Raw genomic sequence first — 12719 nt, forward strand, 5'->3', positions numbered from 1 at the left:
AACAGATAGTTCAACCGGGGGGAGCCCAGTGTACCCACGGGCAGCCGCCTCATCGAGGGGAGGAAAGGCGGATGAGATCAACGAGCGGTCACGGGAAGACATGGGGGTCTTCCAGGACTTCGAGATCTCATCATGCACGTCCTGGAGGAAAGGTATTCGGGTTTGACGCGGACGGGGGTCCGCGGCCTTACCCAAGTAGCAATCATCCAACCGCTAGCCTTCGGGACAGGGTGGAGGGGTCCACTCTAAACCGATGCTCACGGCGGCCCGGGAAAGCATGGCCGTCATCTCCGGATCGGACTCGAGCACAGCCGTATGCACACCGGAAGGTGGCAGCTGTGACAAATCTTCACTTCCAGAAGAATTAGACCCATCTTGTGATGCTGCGATAGACATAGTGTCCTCCTCTGGAGCGCCAAAGGAAATCCCCTGAACACTCGCGGGTTGCAACATTGGAGAGGGTGCGGCTGGGCACGGACGGATAGTCGGTGCTTTGTTCCAAACCGTCACCCTCAGATCACCCTGGCCACCAGCCGAAGTAGAACCTCTCGTGGAGGCGCTAGATCGGGGTGTGGATGAGGGGACCCTCACTCTTGCGAGATCACTGAGTCTTGATCGTAATGTTGCGATGGTCATGTTCCCACAGTGAGAACATGAGTCATCCACGAGCGCTGCTCTAGCGTGGTCAATGCCCAAACACACTATGCAGCGCTCGTGCCCATCAAAGTCGGCCACCAGTCTACCGCAACCAGAAGTTCACCGGCGATGCATCTTTAAAAAGACGTGCCACGTGCAATCTCTTTTGTGAGAGAAAAGAAACTCTGAGAGTGTTGAAGAGCCCGTGGGAGAAACAAACTCACTGGCAAACCACTGCACAGATAAGCAGGAAGTGCATGCTTGCCGGGAGATCGCCGTCACACCAACACCAGAGAATCTCGCTCGTCTGTAAAGCTGACAGTTCAGAGATGGCTTGTGGAACGAAGGATTAACTTGGCTCCGAAGCGAAAAACATATCTGCATGTTGCCAGCATCTTCCTTTTATACCGACGAGGTAGGGCGGAGATACGCCATTGCAAATTCCGCAGACCCATGGCATTTCTTTGCCATTGGCTCGTTTTGTAATACTCGAAGTTGATAGGCTTTCTAAGCGAATCCCATTAATCGTCATCCGACGTAACTCGGAGTGACAACGAAAGGGAACTGTTATTTAGTGTTAAATTATTGTAGTTGGGTTAGGTGGCTTAGGTTTTATTGTGAAATTGTTGTGTAAATTTGTTGTGTTTTATACTTACTTATATTTATATATTTAAATATACTTTAAACGTTTAATATATTGTCCAATTTAAAGAATTTGGCATTTTGTGGCTCTTTTTTAAAGTATCGGTTCAGGCAGCATTTAGGCACCGGTACCGTTTTAAAAGTATGGATTTGGCACTGGTATTGTAAAAAACTCAAACTATACCCAACCCCAGTCAGGAGTCAAGCATAGACAATACAGGTCATTGAACTGAACAAAACAGAGGGCTTAAATGCACACAGGATAACGAGAAACTAAAGACACAGGTGAAGGCAATCGGTCACCAAGGAAATAAAGCTAACCCAGGGAAAACATGAACTAACAAGTCATTGGAAAAGTAAACTGTTTTAACAAAATGTACTATTTGTCATATTCGTTTAATAGTAATTATTTTAATACAGAATGTTATTGTATCAAAATAAATATATATATATATATACTTGTAAGCATGACAAGCATTGCACAGTGAAACTATATTATTTATTTCTATATCAAAATATTCTAGCAGCCACTGCCACTACAATGTATTCTTCAACTGAGTCTCAAACATCAGCTCCTACAAGTGAGTATGTTTGTTCATGGACATTTGAGTAAGCATGATAATAGGAAAATGATATCAGTAGTTTATTCACATGATCATGGTGAAGTAATATTCATATACAGTTGTCTTAACACTTTCTTAGAAAGTTCTTCTGTTTTACTGTTACACTTAATACTGTAGTTACTTCTGTATTTCAAATCACATCCTGAGTATCAAACATCAGCACCTAAAATAAAAATGTGTACTGTTATATGCCTATATTATATATTTGTGTGATGATAATTCTTGAAATGCAGAATTTCATTGTATGCAAAAGATTCTTTGTAAACATGTCAACAACAAAAAAAATATATATATATATATATTTGTTGACATGTTTACAAAGATTCTTTTGCATACAATGAAATTGTATATATATATATAATATAATTGTACTTATTTCATGTCACTTCCTGAGTATCAAACATCAGTGCCTATCAGTTAAAACTTTTATAATGATATATATGTTATTCTTCAAACATTAATACATTGATTGTAATACAAAAAAATATTGTATGAACATATACCATTGTTAGTTTGTAAGTAATATTTCATAAATAATTGTTTTTATTTCATTATATGTCTATATATCACAGCATCCCTTATCACTACAAGCATCTCTTCAACTGACCCTCAAACATCTACTGAAACAACTTCTACAAGTAAGTATTGTTCATGGAGAACTGTATAAACACTTACAGCTGTATTTTATTGATTTGTATTACTAATTAAGTTTTGTTATGATAATTGTGTACAACAGCAGCACATACGAGATATAATGGACTATTATGACATTTCAGTCGGAAAACTGTTAACGCAGTTTACAGATGCTGTTTTTACAAGACAGAATTTAATTTAATGTAGTAATGTCATTTTAAGTATGTCAACGAATATTACTTGCATAATGTTTCTATTCATACATCTAAATATTTTAGCACCCCCTGCAACTACAAGCTCTTCTTCAACTGACTCACAAACTTCAACTTTTTCAAGTAAGTATTTTTATTCATGAACAATTGTGTAATTCATGTTAATGTTAAAGTTGTAAATTATAATAATAATTACAATAATAATACTGGACAATGAACTGAACCAAACTCATGATTTTAAATACAAACAGGATAATGATAAACTACATAAATGAAGGTATAATCCATACTGGGGTGGGCAGGAGGGCCATGACAAGCCAGACCCACATCAAGATGTTGGGTCTGGGAACACACCACTGGCAGGGGTCAATCCGAGGGGCGGGATAAACGGTTGTCTTTCACATTCCCTCTGCACGCAATAGGATAGCGCTACAACCAACCAGAGCAACGGAGAAGGGGACGTAGTCAGGGCGACGGACTTTAGTGCCAATCTTTGTTCTTGTCTCAAAGAAAAGCTTAACTCCAAGTCTTCCAGAGTCGCAGCCAAAGCCGATTTGAAAGACCGCTGTTCGGCAGCAGCAGCCATCTTCTTTGTTTTCAAGTAGCAGGGATTTCACACGGAACCATTGCAACTCTGCTGTCATTATGTTAAGCCTGCCCACTGACTCTGTACACAATGTGATTGGCCTGACTAGAGTTTGGTTTTTCCAGCTCGCAGACGACCCTGGCTGCAAATTACATTTGCTGCCGCTAGGGTGCGTTTAGATTTCTAGGCGTCTAGACACCCTAGATAGTTGTTTTAACATGTCATTAAGTCCAGTCTGAAAAAGGTGATCAGTGAGAGGTCGAGGTAATGGGTCTGATACGCCAGGTCTAGGAACTCACTGATGTAGTCATAAAAAGAGCAATCATCCTGGTCGAGGAGTAGGGTTGTGGACCAAAATCCAGTGCCAATATGGCACCTGTATCTATATGACCAGTTTGTCCAGGACCGATTCAGAACGGAGATTTTGGTGCCTTATCACCGTTTCACTTAAATGCCTGAGCTGTCGAGGTGGCGGCAAGGGACTGTCTTTGAGTGAGTCAATAAACTGTTAATTCAACTAACACTTTCAAAAACGCAGATTCATTAAAAGATCGGTGTAATGAAACAAGGTGTTGAAATTATTTAAACTTTGAGCGCCACTTTACAAGACTCAGCTGAGACTTGACCTGAATATATGACTTGACCTGAAGAACAGACGCAGGTAATTGTACGCGCTAAGTCAATCTCTCTCTCATTCACTGTCTTTTTAGGCTTGTTAAATGCAAATCCACGGAGCCTCTGTACAAATCACAATGATAAACAGTCTTGTTATCATTATTAACTTATTTAGTATTCAATACACATGCATGAAGTGCAAAACAAAAAGAATCGTGGTTACTGCGGTTGCTTGCATTCCTCTACTAATGCCTGTTTTTAGAAGTAATAATAATAGTAACTGTTATTTAGTGTTAAATTATTGTAGTTAGGTTAATTGGCTTAGGTTTTATTGTGAAATTGTTGTGTAAATTTGTTGTGTTTTGTATTTACTTATATTTATATATTTAAGTATACTTTAAACTTTTAATATATTGTCCAATTTAAAGCCTTTTTTACAATAATAAGCAGCTCTTTAATGTCATCCAACTGCATTTTGTGGCTCTTTTTTTAAGTATCGGTTCAGGCAGCATTTAGGCACTGGTACCGATTTAAAAGTATTGATTTGGCACAGGTATCATAAAAAACCCAAACTATCCCAACCCTATTCAGAAGGAGAAGATGGCGAAGGGCTGGAAGATGCATTTATCTTCTAATTTTTTATTTCTTTATATGTCCATATATCACAGCATCCCCTGACACTACAAGCATTTCTTCAACTGACTCCCAAACATCTACTGAAACAACTTCTACAAGTGAGTATTGTTCATAGACAACTGTGTAAACACTTATAGCGGTATTTTATTATTTTTTATTGCCAATGAAGTTGTTACAACCAGTCAGGAATGAAACGGAGAGTGAATCCAATCGCAAGCACATTTAATTAAACAAATACAAAACAGGGAATCCAGGGAACTCAGAACACGACAGGAGTAACATAAAACAACAACCGACAGCCAACAACTGAAACACAGGGGTTTAAATACACAGACAAACAAGAGGGCGTGGTTAATAAGAAACACCTGGGAAGACTAATAAACATGGACGAGGAACACCTGTGGACACTGAACAACAACAACAAAAGACAAGACACATGGCAGGGTCTCATGACAAACAAGGAATCACGTGATATACAAGACACAACAAAACCCACACGTAACATAGCCCACCCCCTATGGGCGGCTCCCGACGCCCCTTGAAACAAAAACACTAAAGTTCAGGAGGGTGGTGAAGCGGAGGTGGTCTTGGGGAAGGGTAGGAGGGCCAAGTCCTAGCAGGGGAACAGGACCAGGGCAGAGAAGGTTGCGCAGGGGACCAGGGCAGAGATGAGCCCTCGGATGGCCACGGCGGAGAAGACAGTCGTTCGGGCGGCCAGGGCGAAGAAGACAGTCCATCGGCGGCCAGGGCGAAGAAGACAGTCCATCGGGCGGCCACGGAGGAGAAGACAGTCCATCGGGCGGCCAGGGCGAAGAAGACAGTCCATCGGGCGGCCACGGAGGAGAAGACAGTCCATCGGGCGGCCAGGGCGGAGAAGACAGTCCATCGGGCGGCCAGGGCGGAGAAGACAGTCCTTCGGGCGGCCAGGGCGGCGACGACCCTTCGGGCGGCCAGGGTGGTGAAGACCCCTCGGGCCGCCAGGGCGGCGCAGACACCGGCTCAGGAACAGCAGACACCGGCTCAGGAACAGCAGACAACACACACACACTGACTCTGGCTCAGGAACAGACAACACAGACTCTGGCTCGGGAACAGACAACACACTCACTGGTTCGGGAACAGACAACACACACACTGGTTCGGGAACAGACAACACACTCACTGGTTCGGGAACAGACAACACACACACTGGCTCGGGAACAGACAACACACACACTGGCTCGGGAACAGACAACATACAAACTGGCTCGGGAACAGACAACACACAAACTGGCTCGGGCTCAGGAATAGACAACACACACACTGGCTCGGGAACGGACAACACACACACTGGCTCGGGAACGGACAACACACACACTGGCTCTGGCTCGGGAACAGACAACACATACACTGGCTCGGGAACAGACAACACACACACTGGCTCGGGAACAGACAACAAACACACTGGTTCGGGAACAGACAACACACACACTGGCTCGGGAACAGACAACACACACACTGGCTCGGGAACAGACAACACACTCACTGGCTCGGGAACAGACAACACAGGCTCGGGAACAGGAACAGACTCTGACTCGGAGGCGGCCATCTTGTCCGTAGACACTGGCTCGGAGGAAGTGACATGAAAAGTCTCTGGATCGGTAGACGTGACTTGATCAGTCTCTGGATCGGCAGACGTGACTTGATCAGTCTCTGGATCGGCAGACGTGACTTGATCAGTCTCTGGATCGGCAGACGTGACTTGAACAGCCTCTGGATCGGCAGACGTGACTTGAACAGCCTCTGGATCGGCAGACGTGACTTGAACAGCCTCTGGATCGGCAGACGTGACTTGAACAGCCTCTGGATCGGCAGACGTGACTTGAACAGCCTCTGGATCGGCAGACGTGACTTGAACAGCCTCTGGATCGGCAGACGTGACTTGAACAGCCTCTGGATCGGCAGACGTGACTTGAACAGCCTCTGGATCGGCAGACGTGACTTGAACAGCCTCTGGATCGGCAGACGTGACTTGAACAGCCTCTGGATCGGCAGACGTGACTTGAACAGCCTCTGGATCGGCAGACGTGACTTGAACAGCCTCTGGATCGGCAGACGTGACTTGAACAGCCTCTGGATCGGCAGACGTGACTTGAACAGCCTCTGGATCGGCAGACGTGACTTGAACAGTCTCTGGATCGGCAGACGTGACTTGAACAGTCTCTGGATCGGCAGACGTGACTTGAACAGCCTCTGGATCGGCAGACGTGACTTGAACAGCCTCTGGGAACAGCAGACGTGGCAGACGTGGCAGACGTGACTCGGCAGACGTGACTTGAACAGCCTCTGGATCGGCAGACGTGACGTGGACAGTCTCTGGTTCAGCGGGCTCTGGCGCAGGATCAACGGGCTCTGGGCTGAGCATGATCAGCAGGGAAGAGGGCTTTGTGCTGGGCAGGACCAGTGGGGATGGAAACTCTGGGCTGGACGGGACCAGCGGCGAAGGACACTCTGGGCTGGACGGGACCAGTGGCGAAGGTAACTCTGGGCTGGGTTCATGGGCTGTCGCTGATGTGTGTGCTGCCCACACACACAAAACAGCCATGGACACCACGATGAGCGCTGTGTCCTCCAGAGCAGACTCAAGTGCGGCGTGTTCAGTCTCTGGCGTGCAGGTGATTGGCTCCGGTTCTGGCGAACAGGAGATGGGCTCAGGCTCTTGCTCGAAGACTGGCTCTGGCTCTTGCTCGAAGACTGGCTCTGGCTCTTGCTCGAAGACTGGCTCTGGCTGGACGTGGCTGACGTGAAGCTCTAGCTCTTGCTCGAAGACTGGCTCTGGCTGGACGTGGCTGACGTGAAGCTCTGGCTCTTGCTCGAAGACTGGCTCTGGCTGGACGTGGCTGACGTGAAGCTCAGGCTGGACGTGGCTGACGTGAAGCTCTGGCTGGACGTGGCTGACGTGAAGCTCTGGCTGGACGTGGCTGACGTGAAGCTCTGGCTGGACGTGGCTGACGTGAAGCTCTGGCTGGACGTGGCTGACGTGAAGCTCTGGCTGGACGTGGCTGACGTGAAGCTCTGGCTGGACGTGGCTGACGTGAAGCTCTGGCTGGACGTGGCTGACGTGAAGCTCTGGCTGGACGTGGCTGACGTGAGGCTCTGGCTGGACGTGGCTGACGTGAGGCTCTGGCTGGACGTGGCTGACGTGAGGCTCTGGCTGGACGTGGCTGACGTGAGGCTCTGGCTGGACGTGGCTGACGTGAGGCTCTGGCTGGACGTGGCTGACGTGAGGCTCTGGCTGGACGTGGCTGACGTGAGGCTCTGGCTGGACGTGGCTGACGTGAGGCTCTGGCTGGACGTGGCTGACGTGAGGCTCTGGCTGGACGTGGCTGACGTGAGGCTCTGGCTGGACGTGGCTGACGTGAGGCTCTGGCTGGACGTGGCTGACGTGAGGCTCTGGCTGGACGTGGCTGACGTGAGGCTCTGGCTGGACGTGGCTGACGTGAGGCTCTGGCTGGACGTGGCTGACGTGAGGCTCTGGCTGGACGTGGCTGACGTGAGGCTCTGGCTGGACGTGGCTGACGTGAGGCTCTGGCTGGACGTGGCTGACGTGAGGCTCTGGCTGGACGTGGCTGACGTGAGGCTCTGGCTGGACGTGGCTGACGTGAGGCTCTGGCTGGACGTGGCTGACGTGAGGCTCTGGCTGGACGTGGCTGACGTGAGGCTCTGGCTGGACGTGGCTGACGTGAGGCTCTGGCTGGACGTGGCTGACGTGAGGCTCTGGCTGGACGTGGCTGACGTGAGGCTCTGGCTGGACGTGGCTGACGTGAGGCTCTGGCTGGACGTGGCTGACGTGAAGCTCTGGCTGGACGGTCTCTGGCTGGACGGTCTCTGGCTGGACGGTCTCTGGCTGGACGGTCTCTGGCTGGACGGTCTCTGGCTGGACGGTCTCTGGCTGGACGGTCTCTGGCTGGACGGTCTCTGGCTGGACGGTCTCTGGCTGGACGGTCTCTGGCTGGACGGTCTCTGGCTGGACGGTCTCTGGCTCAGGTACTGTGGGGTTGCGGAGCTCCTCCTCCACCAAACCCACAGTAAAAGTTGAGCCGCTCAACACAAGGGCCAGGTCAAGATACTCCTCTAAAGTTCCATGAGGATCATGCAAGGGCATGAAATAACTGAGTGGCTCAGATAGTCCGCCTCTAAAAAATATCATGAGGCACTGAGAATCCATAGACGTTGCGTTTGCCAGTTCAATAAAAGTTTTCACGTATTCCTCTATGGGCCGATCTCCCTGATGGAGACACACAATCTGTGCTGCTGGATTCATGTTGGTCGGTTGTTCTGTTACAACCAGTCAGGAATGAAACGGAGAGTGAATCCAATCGCAAGCACATTTAATTAAACAAATACAAAACAGGGAATCCAGGGAACTCAGAACACAACAGGAGTAACATAAAACAACAACCGACAGCCAACAACTGAAACACAGGGGTTTAAATACACAGACAAACAAGCTAAACTAGAGGGCGTGGTTAATAAGAAACAACTGGGGAGACTAATAAACATGGACGAGGAACACCTGTGGACACTGAACAACAACAACAAAAGACAAGACACATGGCAGGGTCACATGACAAACAAGGAATCACGTGATATACAAGACACAACAAAACCCACACGTAACAGAAGTTGTATTATCATAATTGTGTCAAACAGCAGCACCTACGAAATGTAATTAATATAGATAGACAATTATGACTTTTCAGTAGGGAAACTGTATTTACGCAGTTTACAGATGCTGTCATATCATTTTTGCTATACCAAATTTCATTTCATTTCATGCAGAAATGTCCTTTTAAGCATGTCAATGAATATTGCTTGCATTATTTTTCTATTCATACATTTAAATATTTTAGCACCCCTTGCCACAACAAGCTCTTCTTCAACTGAGTCTCAAACATCAGCTTTTTTAAGTGAGTATTTTTATTCATGAACAATTGTGTAATTCATGTTAGTGTTACAGTGGTAAATTATAATAATACTTACAATAATAATACTGGAAAATGAACTGAACCAAACACATGATTTTAAATACACACAGGATAATGATAAACTAGGTAAATGAAGGTATAATCCATACTGGGGTGGGCAGGAGGGCCATGACTAGCCTGACAAGCCAGACCCACATCAAATTCCCTCTGCACGCAATAGGATAGCGCTACAACCAACCAGAGCAACGAAGAAGGGGAATTAGTCAGAGCGACGGCCTTTAGTGCCAATCTTTGTTCTTTCCTCAAAGAAAAGCTTAACTCCAAGTCTTCCAGAGTCGCGGCCAAAGCCGATTTGAAAGACTGCTGTTCGGCAGCAGCAGCCATCTTCTTTGTTTTCAAGTAGCAGGGAATTCACGCAGAACCATTGCAACTCTGCTGTCATTATGTTAAGCCCGCCAACCGACTCTATACACGATGTGATTGGCCTGACTAGAGTTTGGTTTTTCCAGCTCGCAGACGACCCTGGCTGCAAATTACATTTGCTGCCGCTAGTGTGCGTCTAGATTTCTAGGCTAGGCCAAGACCAAGACCCCAGTCTTCGGGGAAGTACCACTCTTTGCAAGCACTAACTCTACAAAATCTATAAAACAGGACCCTCAAGGACCAAAAATAGGCAGAGAAAATAGTTGTTTTACGTCATTAAGTACAGTCCGAAAAAGGTGATCAGTGAGAGGTCGAGGTAATGGGTCTGATAGGCCAGATCTAGGAACTCACTGATGTAGTCATAAAAAAGAGCAATCATCCTGGTCAAGGAGTAGGGTTGTGGACCAAAATCCAGTGCCAATGTGGCACCTGTACCTATATGACCAGTTTGTCCAGGACCGAATCAGAACGGAGATTTCGGTGCCTTATCACTGTTTCACTTAAATGCCTGAGCTGTCGAGGTGGTGGCAAGGGACTGTCTTTGAGTGAGTCATTAAACAGTTAATTCAACTAACACTTCCAAAAACGCAGATTCATTAAAAGGTCGATGTAATGAAACAAGGTGTTGAAATTATTTAAACTTTGAGCGCCACTTTACAAGGCTCAGCTGAGCATCAATGCACCGCATATGGTCAACGCTGAAACCGATACTTCACTTTATAGAGATGAATTGTATTGATTTAATGCACTGAACACCACTGACGCAATTCATGGGAAATACCTTAAATGTTAAAGGATGATACGACAGAGATTTCCCTTTTCTTGGACATGGCAAACTTATCATTATTTTATTTTTATGAATATATGACTTGACCTGAAGAACAGACGCAGGTAATAGTACGCGCTAAGTCAATCTCTCTCTCATTCACTGTCTGTTTAGGCTTGTTAAATGCAAATCCACGGAGCCTCTGTACAAATCACAATGATAAACAGTCTTGTTATCATTATTAACTTATTTAGCATTCAAGACGCATGCACAATGTGCAAAACAAAAAGAGCATAGCCTTATAAAAAAAAAAAAAAATATATATATATATATAAATATATCGTGGTTACTGTGGTTGCTTGCATTCCTCTACTAATAGCTGTTGTTAGAAGTAATAATAATAGTAACTGTTATTTAGTGTTAACTTATTGTAGTTGGGTTAGGTGGCTTAGATTTTATTGTGAAATTTTTGTGTAAATTTGTTGTGTTTTGTATTTACTTATATTTATATATTTAAGTATACTTTAAACTTTTAATATATTGTCCAATTTAAAGAATTTTTTTCAATAAAAAGCAGCTCTTTAATGTCATCCATCTGCATTTTGTGGCTCTTTTTTAAAGTATCGGTTCAGGCAGCATTTAGGCACCGGTACTGTTTTAAAAGTATTGATTTGGCCCAGGTATCGTAAAAAACCCAAACTATCCCAACCCTATTCAGGAGAAGATGGCGAAGGGCTGGAAGATGCATTTATCTTCTAATATTTTATTTCTTTATATGTCCATATATCACAGTATCCCCTGACACTACAAACATTTCTTCAACTGACTCCCAAACATCTACTGAAACAACTTCTACAAGTAAGTATTGTTCATGGACAACTGTGTAAACACTTATAGCTGTATTTTATTAAGTTTTATTACCAATGAAGTTGTATTATGATAATTGTGTCAAACAGCAGCACCTACGAGATGTAATTAATATAGATAGACAATTATGACATTTCAGTTGGGAAAACGTCCTCGGGTTACGACTGTAACCCTTGTTCCCTGAGAAAGGGAACGAGGACAGCGTCGAATGACACTTTGGGGGGAACGCCCCTCAGCATAGCGTCTCTGAAGAATAAATGAAACTAAGCCAATCTCTGATTGGTGTTGCGTCATGACGTAATGAGTGACGGCATACAAGCGGAAGCTATAAAGGACGCCGGCACACATGAGATGTCAGCTTCTGTGATGAAGCAAGTCGCTCCCAGGCAGGGGAAGGCGTGGCGAAAGGACGCAGTCCTCGTTCCCTTTCTCAGGGAACAAGGGTTACAGTCGTAACCCGAGGACGTTCCCTTTCGAGGGAACTCGGACTGCGTCGAATGACACTTTGGGGGAACGAGTACCCACTATGCCACAACGCGCCCTGCCTGTCCTAGTGTGAAGCTGCTCACAGGCACACTTAGGACGAGAGCACGAGAGTGCCAGGCGTAGACGGGATGTCCAGTCTGTAAAACCTAATAAAGGTGTGGGGTGGCCCATCCTGCTGCATCGCAGACCTCTTGGATTGGGGCCCCCGAGAGGACGCCATGCCTCTGGTTGAATGAGCCCTCACGGCCAAAGGTGAAGGCAGATTGTAGGCCGTGGCGCATTAGATGGCACCTTAGGCAAGTAGCCCGGCCTAGGATGTAGGATGGTTTTAATGTCGCCTGGAGCAAACTCCAGGCACCCGTTAGATATAGAGAGCGCCTGGAGATCTCCTACCCTCCTCAGAGAAGTAATGGCCAACAGAAAAAACACCTTCAGGGAAAGGTTCTTAGCCTCAGCCGACTCCAATGGTTCGAAGGGGGCCTCGGCCAGCCCTTCGAGAACCACTGTCAGGTCCCATGTGGGAACCCTGGAACGAGCTGCAGGTCTCATCCTCCAAGCCCCATGGAGGAAACGAACGACCAACTGCTGTCTCCACAGAGGCCCATCACCCAGAGGAGCGTGGAAAGC

At 46.4% G+C, this 12719-nt stretch overlaps 1 protein-coding gene across 1 annotated transcript in view; it reads left to right on the forward strand.

Annotated features, from left to right (window-relative positions):
- The first annotated feature begins 1710 nt into the window (after nt 1-1710).
- LOC143721285 (uncharacterized) overlaps nt 1711-12719 on the forward strand; it is a 223163-nt gene continuing 212154 nt past the window's right edge. Inside the window, exons 1-3 of the mRNA XM_077211572.1 lie at nt 1711-1859; nt 2474-2539; nt 2813-2869. Of these exons, the coding sequence (XP_077067687.1) occupies nt 1820-1859; nt 2474-2539; nt 2813-2869 (163 nt within the window). The 5' untranslated portion in view covers nt 1711-1819. The remainder of the gene's footprint in view (nt 1860-2473; nt 2540-2812; nt 2870-12719) is intronic.

Source organism: Siphateles boraxobius, unplaced genomic scaffold (genome assembly GCF_051911475.1).
Source record: "Siphateles boraxobius isolate OS27281-9 unplaced genomic scaffold, OSU_SipBor_1 65, whole genome shotgun sequence".
Lineage (NCBI taxonomy): Eukaryota > Metazoa > Chordata > Actinopteri > Cypriniformes > Leuciscidae > Siphateles > Siphateles boraxobius.